Below are 17,230 nucleotides of genomic sequence, written 5' to 3'. Positions count from 1 at the left end.
AAAAAGTCCACAGTAGCAATTGCAAAAATGTTCACGACCGATAGAGACAGAGAGATCCATGGTGTCCCGAGGCTGGGGACATTGGGAGCAGGGGAAAGTAACTGCTAACAGGTGCAGGGTGATGGAAATGTTCAGAGGTTGATCTTAGCAACGGCTGCACCACTCCCTGAATATACTAAGATTCATTAAGCCGCACACTTCAGCGGATGAATGGGACGGTGTGTGAACTGTATCGCAATAAAGCTGTTACAAAAGAAGTGGAATAAGACGAGGATGCCCACTGTCACCACTTCTATTCAGTGCTGTGCTAGGGGTTCTGGCTGGCACAGACAAGAGAAAGGAATAAAGGCATAAGGATTTGAAAGGAAGAGACCAGCTGTCTTTATCTGCAGATGGCCTCCTCATACACGTATCATAAAGAATCTACCACTAAGCCTAATTACAAGAATAAATCTCCCAAACATTACGTGGAGCCAAAGAAGGAGACACGAAGAATCTGTTCTCTATGATTTCATTTATACGGGAAGTTCAGAAAAGTCCAGCCTAAATAGTAATGTTTCAGGATGCCTGCTTAGGTGGTTAGCAAAAGTCAGCATAGTGCTCTCGTTTGGGGGAGGAAAAGGGGTCCAGGATTGGAGAGCTTCTGGGGTGCAGGCAAAGTCCCGGAGGGTCCTTACATAGGTGCTTGAAATAGGTCACTAAACTCTAGCTGCATGTTTTATGAATTTTTCTCATGAATATTATATTTCATAATAAAACAAATTTTAATGTTTTTGCATTGCCACAACCCAAAGGAAAAAGAGATTAAGGAGGAATAGTGGGGAGATGCTGGAGAGGGAAAAGACAGCCTCCAGCCCGGAGTTTAGCCTTGGTGGACAGATGTATATTGGGCCATAAAGCCCCTGCAGTCCCAGAATCCAGACACTTTGTCTTGGCTTGAGCCCAAGGCCAAGGCCGGTGTGAGGCAGGGAAGGCACATTCTTGACTAATGAAGGTGCCTTGCTCTCTGGAAGGATATGGCCAGACCCTGTCCCCCACAGGGGACACCCTGCCCCTTGCCTTCCCCTGTTCCTCGTACACACGATGCGGGACCAGAACTGCTACTCCAAGTGCTAGCAGCTTCTGAGTGCCCGCCTCGTGCCAACACGGAGCAAGTCCCTGGCACATAACAGCTCCCGAATCTCCCAGCCTGCGAGGCCTGAAGGCAGCAGCTCCACTTGGGAGGTGGGAGCCGGCTGTCTGCCTCCAGCCCCTCCAGCATGGGATGGCTGGGGCCACCTCAGCTTCCCAGGAGGGGATGGGATGGTAGGGTAAGAAGACGTCAGACTTCATTCCCTTGCTCGGCTGCTATGCCCACCCCTCAGGTCTGACTCTAAGGACCAACGGCCCGCCTTGCCCTCGGGCTTCCTCACCCTCCCACCCACCCCCTCCAGCTTCAGAAAAGTTGGGCGGGATGCCCCCCGCCCAGTGCAGGAGAGTGACTGTGAGCCCCAAGCGTGAGCACAGCCTGAGTTATGAAAGCTCTCTGCTGGCAGCTGTAATTAGCTTCCACCGCACACCCGCTCTCCCGATCACAGGTTAGAGGGAGCCCGGCTAAGTGCACCAGGGAGAGGGGGCCTCCGTGGACTGTGGCTCGCCTGCCCCCATCACGCTCCTTGTGGGGCCAGCACTTCCCCAGAACAAACCCAAGCGCCTCCCTCAGCCATTAATAACCTCCTCTGCATTAATGAATTGTGAACACAAGCCTGGCCATTAAGACGGGGCAGGAAAATTCTTTGCGTTGCAAAGGCTTTTTCTCTGGACACCCATTACTGTGATGCAAACCCTCCCTGCATGAGGTAGGGAGGGTGCTGCCGCCTTTTTATTCGAGTGTCCATGGAATACTCAATAAGGAAATACACGAACGAATGGCATGCTTGGCCACGAGGGGTCCTCTCTGACCATCCCGAAGTACGAAATGCATCAGTGCCCCGGGAAGCCCCAGGGAAGGAATGGGTGTCCTGCCCAGGGAAATCCTACCAGGGACAAGAAGGAACCCCCTCATCATGGCCAAATCTGGAAAGAAGGAGGGTACAAGAAAAAGATAAGTAACAACTTCCGTAAAGGTCAGGGAGATGGGAGACCTTTGGAAGATGCGGACGTGTCATGGGCTCCTTCAAAGGTAAGTGGGACCCAGGGACTTGGAAAAGGGAACGAAGGGGTCTGGTTCATGACGACGGTATTTACTGAGCCCCTCTCACATGCCACACACTCTTCCAAGAACCTCAGATGTTCTAGCTCCTGTGCCCCTCATCCAGTTCTCTGACTTCAGTCTTGTTTCGATCAAGATCCGAGAGAGACCCCCAGTGCTGTACTCAAGACTTACACAGCGTGGGAACAGAAGGATGAGGGTCCATACCAGGCAGGCCACCCCAGAGTCCTTGCTTGAGGCCACTGTGCTGGTCAGCTGCTTGATAAATAAAGGATAATTAAAGGAGGAAACCCCCACAAGTGCCTGGTTTTCAAGGCACTGCCCCCATTTCTGTCCCTATTAGGCAGTTTCCGGGCCTGAGGTAGCCAGCTGCCCTGCTCCCTGTGGGCACAGTCCCCTGCCTGTTCGGGACCCTGCCCGGCAACCTGGAGGCTAGTCGGCCACTCATCCACCTACGGACGCTCTGCTTGATCTGCCACCCCAGAGAGGCCGTGACCTCCCGCCCTTCAAGGGGGCCGCCCCCACCTCCCACTCCCCTGGCTTCCTAGTGCCTGAGCAGCCCTGCTGACCTCTCCAGACACAGCCCTCTGTGTGCACGGCACCTCACGCGCTCCCAACACTGAGCCTGCTGAACGAGCACCCCCAGGACCCCAGCCCTGGACCAGACTGGCAGAAGAGCCCACCCCACCCTCAACACAGGATGACTGCAGCAGAGGGCAAAGCTCTGCAAGGTCTCTGCTCTCTCCCAGGCCTGAGGCAGAAGCACCAAGTCGAGGTTCAGTACCATGGCTGTTTCTGAGCCATGTGGATTGTCCACATACCGGGGTAATTTTCAATCTCATCTTGGTTTCCCTGGCTCTCTAGGTGCTTCCAAAACCCAGACCCCTGCTTTCAACAGGCGTCTCCAAGGAATGACAACTAGTCCTTCTAATTTTCTAAGAAAACCATATTTCAGGGTGTTTTGCTACTGACTTCTCAGTCTGTGGCCAAAGCTCAGCAAAGTGGCTGAGAGACCAGCTCCCCCTCCTCTTTTCTGGGCCACTTCCCCCCATAATCCACAGACAAAGAAGCAGTCTACAACCACTGGCATGTTCTGGGCCAAAGCCACAGAGCTTCCAGGGCCCAGCCAGTCCTCCCCACTCCCGCTGGGGACCAGGCTGGGTGTTACCACACAGCTCTGCGTTCCTGGAGCCCAGCACTGCAGGGGCCCTGGGAGCTCATTCCCTGCACAACTGACGTCCCTGCGTGCCCTTTTCCTTCCCCTAGTGCAGCCTGCTCCAGGAGCTGACAGCCAGTATCCAAGAGCACTCCTGTTCTCAGAGCACATCCCAAGTCAAAGAATTTCCAGGCAAGGGAATAGCCATAAAGCTTTGTTCAAGGACAAAGAGCCCTCAAGGGCCACTACTGAGAGGAACTGAGCAAACTGTACCTTAGCAACCCCCAAGCTCTCCCACAAACACCCCTGGAGTGGTGCTTAACAAGGTGCTTAACAAATCCAGGCAAGGACTCCGCATCTGTTACAACAATGCCTGGAACCAAAAGACAAGGACCCCAGCTCAGAGTCCTTGGCCTTCTCAGCTTGTTAGCCCTAGGAGCAGTGGCTGAGGTGCTCAATATGCCCCGTGGGAGAACCGAGCCTGCCCTGGAGCACTGGGAGCCCCGCCTGCTCTTCTTGCTCTTGCCAGATGTTGGCTGTGGCACACGGCAGCTTGGGCTTAGGTCCTCGGGCCCTGGTTTGGGGAGGGGGCAACCTGGTGCTGTCTAGGGTTGGGCCAGAACCTCCGTGGCCTACCCAGGCCGGGGCCTGATCTTCAGCCCAGGGCTATATGACCCCACTAGGACCACAGAGCCTAGGGAAGGAGACACGAGCACTGGTTTGAGTCTGGGAGCTGACAGTTTGATTTCTTTCTTCTGGATTATTTGCCCATTGCCACGGCCCTGGAGAAGTGGGCTGGGATCTCCGGGCTAGAAGAGACGGTGGTGTTCAGCTCACAGTGGTCCTGGTCTCTGATAGTCTTGGATGAGTCTAGACCCCTCACCAGGGCTCACACCCAGCAGACTCATAGCTGTCCTCTCTTGTGGGAGAAAAAGGAGAGTAGGGGTCCAAGGCCCTACCAAGAACAAGCAGAGGAATGCATGACTACATGATGTCTGGAGAAAAGGGCACCTCAGGATCCTGTGGAGGGCAGCCCAGACCCTGAAGGAGAAACCTAGCTGAATAAGTCATGTCTGAGCAACTGACTTCTCCTCTGAGCTTCAGTTTCTCATTTGTGACCAGAGGGATGGGCCTAGAAGCCCAGATAGGTGATTTTGAGCACCAACAGACACGAAGGTCCTCCCACTTACGAGAGGCCCATCCCCAGGTTGGCCAGCCCCCCGCCCCCCCCGGAAGCCAGGCTCAGGCTACCAGCTCCGCCAGCATCGCTTACCCAGTCACCTGTGGGGATTCACAAAGGTAAGGGAGGTGAGGTCACGGCCCAGAAGTCCCTGCACTGAGCCAGATGATAGGAAATGGGGCCGCTCCCCTCTGAGGCCTGTAGACTTAATTTCTGCAGCCTGGGGGAGCGTGGGAAGAAAAGGTGGGTTGCAAAAGACAAAAAGCTGTCCCATCCCGGGGTGCCTGGGTGGCTCAGCGGGTTAAAGCCTCTGCCTTCGGCTCAGGGCATGATCTCAGGATCCTGGGATTGAGCCCCACATCGGGCTCTCTGCTCAGCAGGGAGCCTGCTTCCTCCTTTCTCTCTGCCTATCTCTGTCTGTGAAATAAATAAATAAAATCTTAAAAAAATAAAAAAATAAAATAAAAAACCTGTCCCATCCCTAAACCACTTAACAAAGGTTCCACAGAATAGTCAGATGTTGAGCCCCACGGTATCTAGAAACTGACTCATGGGCAGACACTTATGATGCAGGTCCCAAGCCCTGAGCATACTCCCAGGGAAAGCTGAGCCCACCTGGACTGGAGCCGGGTGTTCTGACTCCGAGACTTCCAGCTCAGAACACCCGGCTCCCAGAAGGGCCACCATATGGGGTTAGGTCCCTTCAGAAGGCATAGACACCCCCACCAAAACCAGCTGTTTTCCCAGAGCAGAATGGCAGGCCATGGACTGCTCTGACCAACTGTGTGCCGGTGTGGCCTGAAGACTGAGAGACCACATTTAAAAGATGGGACTATCTCAATGAAAAGCCAGCTTCCCAGCTTCTCCAGAACTTTCAGCAGTGCTGGCAATGCTGCATCCACACACCCGCTTGGCCACCATCAGGCCTGAGCAGCTGCTGACCCCTGAGTAATCGAATCCTCCCCCAGCCCCACCTGTGCCCAGCCCCACTGTCTCTGACAGTGGAGAAATGGGTCCTTTCCCCGTGTCTTTCTCAAAAATCTCAAGAGGGCTCTGTACCTCAAGAGAAGGGAGCAATACCTTATTAGTATATGGTGACGTGAAGACAGTGCCAACACCCAGTCACCTCACTCGCTGTCTGCCCGACATCTGAGCTTGCCACCCGCCCCAGAATGTGACCGCAGTCAGGTAGACTTCCCATGGCATACACAGGCTGCCCGAGCTAGTGCCACCACAACGTGCAAGGACACACCCGAGTTTGGTGAGCACACTGCGATTTCTGTCACAGCCACGAGCCCTCGCTCCCCCCAAGCTCCACCCCCTCGGCCCCCTCAGCAAGGGCAGCATCGAAGGAAAGCCAGTTTCTAATGAGGCAGACACAGGACAGGCCCAGGGGTCACAGTCCAGCCGGAAAAGTCTAGGCAAGCACTGGAGGGGAGTACACATCAGGGACAGACGAAAAGAGGGGTGACACATTGACGTTGACCGGCCCCTGCCACCAGTCCCTGCCTCCATCCTGGGTCATAACTCAGAAGACACAAGACTCTGCTCTGTCTCACTCTCACCACTGCCCTGGGCCTCCAAGCTGCAGGCGCTGTGCCCTCCCTGCTCAGTCAGCTGCCCCCTCACCCTTCCTCGAGCCACTGCAGGCCTCCTCCCGGGGCCCAGCTTGGCTGGCCAGAGAACCCGGCCACAGGCGGCCACGGCAGAGACACGGGAGTCACGTACAACCCATGAGGCTGGAGTGGGGCAAGCAAGAACATTTCTAAAAGAGATGGTTGCTCTCAGGAACCGAGCTGGCCCCCACCACAGCAGAGGATTGAGACACGGAATTGCTCCTCTGCCCAGACTGGTTCCTTAAATGATACCCAAGTCCCAGTGGTAATCTCCTTCCAGAAGCCTCTTCCAATTGGGACTCCACCTCTGTTGCTCCCGATCAGCCTACTGTGTCCTGTGAATGTGTTCCAAGGCCACTCTTGGCAGGGGTGGGGCGCAGCTGTACTTGGCCCCTGGAGCACCCGGGCCTGGAGCTGAAGGAAGCATGAGAAAGGCCCTGAGACCAGAGATGGACAGAAGTGAGCCTCACCCACTCATACCAGCTGTCTAAGCAAGGGCACTTGTCCAGCTACCTGGACGGCTCAGAAGTGTTCTGGGCCTCAAGGACCCACCTCGGGAAAATCCAACCCTTGGCCCCTGCTGAACATCTCTACCTTATCTCTGGGCACTCTCCCAGGGACACCCCCCCCCCCATACCAGCGAATCTCCAGACAAACCTGGTTCTCCTGCCCTCTCCTGGAACCTTGCATGTGCTGTTCTCTAGGCCTAAAATTCCCTTCTCTCCCTTCTGGAGGCTCCCCAGGGAAGCTACTTCATGCCCTCCTTCAGCCTCCAGAAACCACATTTGTGCTGTGGATTGCCACTGTGTGTGTGTGTGTCTGACTTACCAGCTGGAGGGAAATCCCCTCAAAGGAAGGAGACCCCAGATCCTAACACAGAACAAGCAGGAGACCCTCTAGGAGGGGCCTCTCCCACTGCCTATTATCAGGCAAAAGCCTACAGCCTACACCTGTGTCTCCCCTCCCAGACTCCGTGTGACAGACAGGCCCTCATAAGCACAGCACTGCCCCTCAATGCCCCAGACCCCATGTGGACGCCAGCCCCGCTCCTGGCCAGCACAGCTGCCTGGCCTCATCCCAGAAGGAGTGAGTTCAAGGCCAGGAATGCAGAAACAGTGGATGGGCACATTCATCCAGTGGGGAATGCCCCAGAAGTCCCCAGGGAGTTCCTCTTTCTGGGCCTGACCAAACAACCCTAATGGTTTGCATCCTTCAGACAACAACAGCAATTAAGAAGAGCACAAACTCTGAAAAATCACCAATCCTAGCCCTTCAGACCTCTGACATCAGGAGTCCCCAGGGAGGCAGGTGGGCACGCTGCACAGTTGGAGAGGGTCCTTGTAAGCTGGGACAACCGCCCATCAAGGCCTCTCCCACAAGGCTTCACCTGTGTGAGAAGAAGCCACCTGTGAAGGCAGAGTGGTCCCTCGTGGCACAACCACTTGGCTGGTGCGGTGACGCCTACAATCTTAGGCCATGCAGAAGTCAAACAGGACAGCGTGTGGGGGAACTGAGACTGTTCACGCGCCTGGCTGCAACTGACAGAAGGGAACAAGGAGCAGCACTGCCCAAGATACAAGGATTGGTGGAACTGAGAAACCAGGACTGCCAGACCATCTCCACGACACCTTAGGGACAGTGCCGCGCCCGAGAAAGCCCAGCTCTACCCCACCAGCCAGCAGAAGCAAAACATACCTTTCAGGGAGGCAACATGAGACAGAGCCTGGGCATAGGTGGCCGTGTTCAGGAGGGTCCCCGGCAAGCAAGAGGGGAAGAAAGGTCCGGTGGGACCCACAGTTCTCCCCAGGCTGCTGGAGATAAAAATCACACTGAGTTCCCAATCCTGTGTAGCCGCCAAGTCTCCAGAACCCTCCCCGGGGGCTCGACCACCTCACCTCTGCTGGGCTTCCAGGGCCTCCTTCTTGCTCCGGGCCTGGTCCCCCGGGGGTGGGGAGTTGATGTTTCTCACGGGCGGTGGCGTCACCTCTGCCATGGGCTCCTTGGCTCCTGGCTCTTGGTCGGAAGCCCCTCTCTCCGTTTTCCTCCATTTGGCCCTTCGGTTCTGGAACCAAACCTGAGTCCCCCATGGAAATGCACATCCCAGGGAGGCAGAAAATCAGACAGGAGCAAAAACCCAAACGCCTGGATTCCCAGCCTCCGTGCTCATGGCTCACCTTGCAGCAGCTGCGTGGGGGGACCAGCCTCCTCTCTTCGAAACATCTCCCAAAACAGTGCCCTCTGGACTGCAGCTTCAGACCCAAAGATGGGTCAGAAGATCAGTGTAGAAGGCATGACAGGCATTTTTCTTAAATAAACATTAAATCATAGAAAGTATCCAAATGTATCGCCCACAGCAAAAGTACAAGTGTGGAAATTTTTGACATATCCAAGTGCATTTATTTGATGTGAAACGTATTTGCTACGGTCGGAGGGAGGCGGACTCATCATCACAGCAGTTTGTAAAACACTGTCCTGGGGTTTCCTCATCAGAAATACTCATTCCCTATTCCCAAAGGTTTGCCTTAGCCGGGATGTGTCTGTCCTGAGACCCATGAAATCGTCTCTGACACGTCATGAAGCTTGTGACTGGCAGCCCAGCACACCCACGAGGCATGACGCCTCTGGAGTCAGCCTGGCCTGGTTTAGAATCCACCCCGACCCTGGAAGGCAGGTGGGTCTATCCCCGCTTCACAGATGAGACTGCTAAGCACAGACAAGTTAATTAACCGGCCCAAGGTCATTCAGGTGGTAAGTGGCAGACCCACGATTTGAAGATCGGTGGCCTGGCTAGGAACCAATTCCAAATTCCTTGGGAGTAATAACGACGGCCATCCCCAAGCACTGTCAGCACAGAGACACACAAAAAATGCGGAGCACTGTCGCCTGACACACAGCGATCAGTCCCTCGGTCAATATTAAGCAGCCTTATCCCTGCCACCCTCTGGTTAGGAGGACGCTTACAATTCACCTGCCCTAAGTGCCTTCTTAGAGCCTGGTGTGGACTTGCTCAAGCCTTGGCAATCAGGACGGCATCTGCAGAAGGACACCCTTATGACAGCCGCACAACGGGGCCCAAGGTGCTCCCAGAGGTCAGTGAAATCCTGCTGCTCTTTACCCAGCAGAACCCCATCCCTCCTCTCCTGGGAGATAATTCTTGGCTTTCAAAAAAGGCTGGGCTAGATTACCTCCCACTCCCCCCGGGGTAGCCTCTCCTCCTCCTGCCTCACATTGGCCCAGGAGAGAGCCTGGGTCCCGGGGCTGAACCCTCTGCCAGCCCACCCCACTTCCGAATTTTCATTCTCCTTTAACTGGGTTTCTTTCTTTTCTAATCTAGTTGGCTTTTAATTGCACATATCAGCAACCATTGAATAATGATTTTATCTATATTCTAAATTTAGGGCAGTTAAATGCAAAGCAAAATGCAGACACTTTCTTGTGTCTTAATTGAATGAAGGTCACAGCTATAACAACATTTAATTGAGCTATTTTTCATTATCATATTTTAATGACTTTGCACTGACAGTTCGCCTGCTTCTGAGGAAAGAGCATGATGGAGTCGTTTATTTCCCTATTTAGTTATTGTTTGACAACATCAGCTTCGATTAAGACCCTGCTTTATAGAACATTAATCATATTTGAATGAGCAAGGGGTATAAATGTAAACACATCTCCCTTCCCGCCACCGAAGCCCGAAGCCCGCGTCCCCACACGGAGGCTCACTAAACAAATGCTTCACAGCCATTGTCTGTTTGCATAATAGCCAACAACAGCCTGAACAACAATTCCCAGACTTAATTGTTACCACCCCTATCTCACCCTTGCACCTTTCAGGGAGAAGTTATGATCTTCCACTTCTGAATGCTCAATAATTGTGTCATTTATCTCAATTTGCAGTTCGGTCTTTAGGCAGCTATTGGCAAGCTGGCATTAAAAAAAGAAGGGATAGACAACATCCTGGCCAAAGGAGATTTTCATTTCCAAATAATAATCAGTTTAATTTGCCCGCATATGACCAATGATTCATGTTCAGATTTAATAATCAGGATCACATAATCTGATTATAGGGGAAATAATTTGTTTACAACCCCCAATTTACTGCTCAGAATTCCATTATCTCTCTTCAGCCATTGGTTTTTAAGAGATACTAACATGACCCAGGGGAACCGAAAGCAAACTATTATATTTCCTACAATTAGATCTTTGCATAGTCTTAACCCCAAGCCCCTACATAAAAAACAACAGAAACAGCATGGAGGAAACCCCATAAATAAAATGAATATATAATTGTGCTCAAAGAATAGCTCTCCCGGAGAGGAGGTGCTATGAATCTGTTCCTCCCACACTCGGGCACATCTGCTGGGCTCGACGGGTTTGTGCACTTAAACGTAATCACCGTGTGGCTTCTAAAAAGAACTCCTGCTTAGAGACGGTCACCGCGGGCCATGCTCGGCTCGGAGGCAGCCCTCTCGCCGCTGCCCTTTAAAGATTTTTAAATTGCACATGTTCTTCGGATCCACTTCACTGAAAGAGTCCGCATCCAGGGGAAAAGTTGGACATGATGCAATTTCTGGAAAGCAGATCCTACCCTGTTCCCATCTGAAAACACAGTTCTCTGCAATTGACCGGCCTTACCCCAGAGCGGTCAGAGCTGCTTTGAGAATAGCATCTCAGCTCTTTTTTTTTTTTTCCAAAGCAAGGAAATGGATGTGCATTGATGTAATTTAGTACCTTAGAGACGCGGACAAATTAGTGTAGAACATTATCACTAGTTAATTATGAATGACCGATTAATCAACCTAATCTAATATTCCACATTATGTTGATGTTATTAAAGTGCATCATGAAAATGACAGATAGTCTTCATTTGCTTTCTTTGGCCAAATGTGCACTCTGCAGTCATGATGTCAAAAAAAAAAAAAGTTTGCCAGTTTTAATATTAGAGAGTTAAATAATTAAAAAGAAGGTTTACCTGCACTCTGGCTTCTGTGAGGTTTATTTTCATGGCTAGCTCTTCTCTGGTGAAGACATCGGGATAGTGTGTTTGGGCAAAGACTGCCTCAAGAGCTTCCAGCTAGTAAAAGGTAAAAATATTTACTGGTGAGAGGCTGCAGTGAGGTGAGAGGAAGCAGATGCCTATTTCAAATTTGCGATGAGCAGGAGTTGAGGAAGTAGCTTCACAGATCAAATGGGGGAGGAAGAGGAAGAAGAGAGGTCTTTGAGAAGATCCCCCGGAATACAAATTATAACCACGGATGACTCAGATGCTAAGACTCGCTAACGCCATCGATATCCAGATATCCATCGACATCGGTGCTCCCCCAAGAAATGAGAATTAGAAGAGAAGCACAAATATTTATGTGCTTTTGCATTTAAACCGATTCCTAGGAATCAAAGGCTCTCAGGGTGGCCTTATGAGACAGAACAATCCACACAGCTTTCCCCAGAGGACTTAGGAGAACAGAAACAACTTGCAGACGCCCTCACTGTGTCAGTTCCACAGAAACTAACAAGAGGTATTTGGGCCACCTTCGTGACTCCTCTAGTTTGCACAGATCTAAGGGAAAGAGCCCAGGTCCAGGAAACATGGTAGGAGGGTCCCCCTTGCAGCCCTTCCATTTATGGATGGCAATACCTTCTACAAGTCAGTCAGTTTCTTGGGCGCCAGTCTTCCCATTTATCTACTGGGATTAAGAATGTCCTGTCTGCATTAATATTAGAGAGTTCAAGGTTCAGATGATACTGCTGGTGTGGAAATGTTCCCCCAAACTACCAACCTGGGGCAAATGTGAGCGATCACTATTGCCCCTTCCCTTCCTATCTGGGATCAGAAGGTCCAAGTCATCTGCCCTCTCCCCAAACAGATTTCTTAACACATACAGTGCGCAAGAAAATGGAAAGATCCAATTTCCATAGTTGGCTTTATTTTAAAAGACAAAAACAGCTGCTCAAACTCTGATATTTTGGGAGGCAGGACGGAGCTGATTCTCAGAAAGGAAGCGCTGTCATTACCTGCTGAAGAGTAAACGTCGTCCGGTTCCGGCGCTGTTTTCTGCGCAGAAACCCATCATCGAAATCTCCTGGAGAGTGGTTGCCAAAGGGTGCAGTGCCTACTGGGAGTAAACTGAGTCAGCCTGACCAGAGGGCCTCCCTGGCCTCACACCGACCCTGGACACATATGGACACACACGTTCGTTGGGAAGCTTCTCCAGGGAGAGTCCTGCCTCTCCCAGAGCATCTTCCTCTGCTGCAGTCCTGGGAGCCCCTCCTTTTCCACTCTCTCATGCTCTCTCTCCCCCAGTAACCTTTGACTTTAGGCCCAACTCTGCTTATTTTGTAGGGCAGGTGGCAACCTTCTCCCCTAAGAAGGCCAAATCTGCTTCTTGTGAAATTCTGGGCTCTGGGCCAGGAAACATCACTGGCTTGGGGCAGTGCGTTCCCCTGTCCTTTGACTTCCAGCTGCACCTGCGTCCAGTGTGCCTTGATCCCATGCCCTGCCTCGGATTCTTTCATAGAAACCTCCACGTCTCCTGTTTGCTCACCTGTTCGTTTGCTTTCCCTTGTTTCTATAAACAACAAAGCTGAACGGCTGGGAGAGGGAGAGGAAAGAAAATGCCAAGAGCTTTCACTGTACATTTCTCCTAGAACTTCAGGACACCAGGAGGTAAGAAGTTTATAAATGAATATTAATTACTGTTGGTCACAGCTCATCAGCACCATAGTGGATCTGTTATATAGATGTCAATTAACAAGAGGTCTGCACCAAGAAGCTAGTGTCCTGAATTCCAAGTAGACTTAGGCAGGGCCACTCTCAAAGGGCACCCCACCCTCTCTGGCCAGGCTCATAAAGGAGCCACTGCTCTCGCTTCCCTGAAAAGAAAGGCATCCTTTCCACCCACTCCTCCCCAGCAGCCTCCAAAACTGGTATAAAGCCAGAACAGAGTTTGGCCCCAAATGTGCATTCAGGTCATTTTCCTAATATGCACCATTTACTCGACAGTGTGCAATGGCTTCTTAGAAAAACGAATGAGCAAGTTCCCATTAACCAGTGAATGCTGTAGCTGCCATGCGCTTTGGTCTCAGAAGGACCGTAGGTTCGGCATTAGGACCTGGCAAGCCACACGGGCAAACTCCCTCAGAAAGACCTCAGTCCCAAGGAAGCAGAGTCCTCTGGACTTTTAAAAATTCTGTCGAATAAGGGGGTCCCTCCTGCTTATTATTCTGCTCCCCACTGCCCCATCTTTTGCCACAATACCCCAGTCTCTCCTGAAGCCTGCCCCTCCAGCCTCTTGTCCAAATTGCACTTTTCTTCAAAACCCTAGTTACAAAGATTTCTCTCCAGCTCGTTGGCAACTTCAAAGGGATAGCCTCAAAGCAGCCTTATTTCCATTATTTCGCAGGAAACCAAACTGTCTCCCTTTGATTGGTGAGGATGGAATGCCGACTCTGAGATGCTCCAAACACTCTATCTACCTCACCCTTCTAACTTACACCTGCTGGTCCGAAATTTTTCTACAATGTGTGGATATAATATCTGTAATTGAAACACTGTGAGCCAAATTGAATCCTAAAAAAGGCTAATGGGCCATCAAATTAATAAGAACAAACAGAAAAGAGAAAAAAAAATGAGAAGAGGCTTTTTACTTTAAAACAAGTAGAATTTTAAAAAAATTAAAAAATAAGTAGAAATGTTGATAGTATTAAAATGTTAAACCCTGCCAATAATTAAACAAAACAATGAACTATTATTTTCAACATTTTAACCAAAAAATGAATAAATAAATAAGGTACATAATGATACCTAATACAGTTAAGGGTGTAAGAAAATGTGTGTGTCCATTAACCTTCTGTAGGCACATTAATGGCTGGAGCCTTATTAGAGGGTAATTTGACAATATTCATCAAAGATTTAAGTGAACATATACATATTTAATCTATGAATTACATAAAGTGTGCCAAAATAGAAAAAAAAGAACATTCCTGGCAACTTGATAATAAGAAGAAAAAAACTGGAAACAGCCGAAGTTCCCACCAGTACAACATATAATGGAATATTACACAACTGTTTAAAAGAAATCAGTAGATCTGTGTGTATATATATTGATATGGAATAATTTCCAAAACCTATGTTACAAGGTAAAAAAAGCAAAGTCCTAAAGGACATGGCAGTGTGATCTCAGCAGAAAAAAATGCATAATATATAGAAAGAAAAAGTGTGTTTTTCTTGAAGGAATCACAAGAAACCAAAAATAGGGAATATCTTTAGGAAAAAAGGGGGAAGGAAGGAGGATTTCACTTCTCAATGTGGAGGTCTCTGTTCTATTTGAGTTTCCTAAGCAGGTATAGGTAGTACTTTTTAATTCAACATTAGTACAATTATCTGAGAAGTGAGATGATGAACCATGCTTTGCTTTCTTCTTTATGCCTCTCTAGATTAATAACGAATAAAAATTAAAAAGCTTCTGGGCTGAGGGAGATGTCATATTCCAAAGGGCTGTTGTCAGCCTTCCCATGTGCAGCAGACCACCTCCTCCTCGGCACCACTAAACTGAGACAAAACAACAACAACAGCAACAAAAAAGCCCTTTCTGCAAAACTAGCTCAGAAACACATTTGCAGAGGGATAAAAAGGTTCTTAAAGATCCATCTCCTTTTCTTCTGGTCCTAGCGCTCAGAATCAGCACTGAGGGGGGAACGTGCCGGGGTGTGGGAAGGGAAGGTGGGCAGCCAACAGCTCAGAGCCCTGGGACCATGATCAGCCAAGCCAGGACTCATCCTAAGTGACTTCTGCAAACCCACCCTGCAAACAGGCTTTTCCCCTAAGTTATCTAAGCAGCCCACCACCTGCTAAATACTCACTTCTTGGCCTCTCCCCAGCCCTTTAACCTAAAGAGTGGGCTATGTCGTACCCATCAGTCCAAACCCTGGGTTCAGAAGCACAGAGATGGTGTGTCCTCCACACATGCAAAGGTCCCTCTGGGCCTGGGGTGGACTCCGGACATGCACCTCATAAAACGGGGCAGCATGGGTCCTTCGAGATTAAAGGAGGTGAAGTGCAGGCAAATATCTGGTCTTGTCTTCTTCAGAATGCTGACTGAGCTAGTAGGGCTTAAACACGGATCCTTAGCCTCCTTTAGAAAATTCTACTGAACTCTTAAAAGCTTCCATGGTTAAGACAAAAACAAACTTCCTGAGATCCCTGGGCATGCTGGCCAGCCGAGGCTCAGTGACTACTCCTGGTAAAAGGAGACAAGGTGGACAGTGCCTCACCGCCTTGCCCCCCACATGCCTCCCTCAATTTCCTGGCCTCCCAAATTCTCCCACCCCACAAATAAATCAAAGGAGTAGGTTATTAAAGCCGAGTCCTGGTATGGCTCCCAGGTATAAAAGTTCTAATATCCCACTGCTGAGATGCCTGCTCTGAGGAAGATGCTATTAAAAGTCCGGAAGGTGTGGTTTTGCATTTGTCTGATGCCTATGCAAGGGGTCCCTCCAGGTCCTGGGGGGGGGGGGGGGGACCAGAGAGTCAAGCTGTCCCCTTCTCACAAACCTACTCCCACCTAACAATCCAGAGCCAACACCACATGAGGGATCTTGAGGCAAAAATGCCTTCTAAGGCCTGGGGACCCTCAAAGTCTAAAACCCTGGCCATGGGGCTTCCCCTGGGAGTGGGGAGCGGTTGGCCACTGGGCTCAAGAAACCCAGTGAGTCACAGGGGAGGAGCCAGGCCAGGGCACTTGGGGGTGGTGGTGGGCAGGGCCACCTAGTTCCAGAGGGCAGTGGTGGCCCAGAACAGATGTTAAAGCTTTCCTGAGGAGGACAGCTCCGTCCTCCAAGCCAGAGCAGTCTAGGCATGGGTCTTTCATAGTTCATGGTTGGTGACAGGACGACGAGGCCCAACTCCCTAGTCCACCTTGGCTTTTCGGGATGTTTGCAAAACACCGTGAAAGATTGATGCGGCCCCCAGGGCGGGGGAGACCCGATTAGAGGCGTGACACCAGCATCTGTGCTGGGAGGACCCGGCGGGTCCCTGCTGTGAAAATAGCCTGAGGCCAACCGGCCCTGGCGGGGAGGGAGGTGGGAGGCAGGTGGCGACAGGGCGGAAGGCTGGAGTGGGATGTAGGAAAGAGGCCACGGGCACCCGTCCACTGCCTGGCGGCTGCAACCCTCGCAGAGCGGGAACCCAACCATCCACCCGCCACGCAGCCGCCCGGGAGCTTTCTGGCCAGCGCGGGTCGGTTCGGAGCAGCCTCAGGCGCGGCGCTTACTCACCCTCTAGCTGCGGCGGACAGTGGAAATAAAACATCGCCGACGGCCGGGTCAGCTGGACGGCGGGGCCTGGGGAGGGTGCCCGCTAGACCGACAAGGCGCGCGTAGCTCCGGCCTGGCTGCAAAACAAACAGCGATAGAGTCTAAGTTTCCCTCTGCCCGCGCCCCAGACTGGCCCTAGTGAGCACTGGGCGCCCTCCTCCCGGAAGCTACCCTCCCCCCCCCCCCATGCCTTAAACCCACTGTGGGGACTGGAGGCGACAGGGCAAGCCCGGTCCCCGTGGGACAGCCCATCGGTTCGGGTCCACCTCCCAGATAGCGATGCCCCCACCTTGGCCCCAACACCAAACCCGGGCAATCTGGCTCCCCGCTCTCTGGGGTCCCCGCCGCAAGCCCGGCACCCAGGCCGCCGCAGCCGGGTCCAGCGAGCGCGCCAGGCCATCTGTGCGAGCGGCAGCCTGGGGCCGGGAAGGCAGCGGAGCCCGAAGTCCGGGCGCGCTGGGCCGGGTGAGTGGGTCGGGAGCCGTGCGTACCTCGGCGGGCTGCGGACGAGGAAGGCCGGAGCGTGACCGCCTCCGGTCCTCACGCCGGGATCCGCTGGAAGCGGGCGGGGCTCGGCGCGGCTGGCGCCCGCAGGACCAGAAAGTGACTCGGGAAGTGGCCAGATGTCTTGCTGTCTGTCTACAGCGCGCGCCGCCGCTCAGCACTCGCCTTTATAATCTCACGCATAATTGGCCTTAATCTGATTATTTCCAGCGCTGTCTACAGCGAGTAACTTGGATAGGTCTATTGGGCCTTACAAATGGCCCACGTGGTGTAAA

At 51.8% G+C, this 17,230-nt stretch overlaps 1 protein-coding gene across 1 annotated transcript in view; it reads right to left on the bottom strand.

Annotated features, from left to right (window-relative positions):
• DRGX (dorsal root ganglia homeobox) overlaps positions 1-16,446 on the bottom strand; it is a 28,684-nt gene extending 12,238 nt beyond the window's left edge. Inside the window, exons 1-5 of the mRNA XM_059172617.1 lie at positions 16,413-16,446; positions 12,153-12,250; positions 11,113-11,214; positions 8,039-8,217; positions 7,839-7,951 (exon numbers count right to left, since the gene is read on the bottom strand). Coding sequence (XP_059028600.1) covers positions 7,839-7,951; positions 8,039-8,217; positions 11,113-11,214; positions 12,153-12,250; positions 16,413-16,446 — 526 coding nt within the window. The remainder of the gene's footprint in view (positions 1-7,838; positions 7,952-8,038; positions 8,218-11,112; positions 11,215-12,152; positions 12,251-16,412) is intronic.
• Between the last annotated feature and the right edge of the window lie 784 nt (positions 16,447-17,230).

The sequence above is a fragment of the Mustela lutreola genome, chromosome 4, assembly GCF_030435805.1.
Source record: "Mustela lutreola isolate mMusLut2 chromosome 4, mMusLut2.pri, whole genome shotgun sequence".
Lineage (NCBI taxonomy): Eukaryota > Metazoa > Chordata > Mammalia > Carnivora > Mustelidae > Mustela > Mustela lutreola.
Note: the sequence above shows the minus strand (reverse complement) of the source record. Positions and strands in the feature narration are given on the sequence as shown.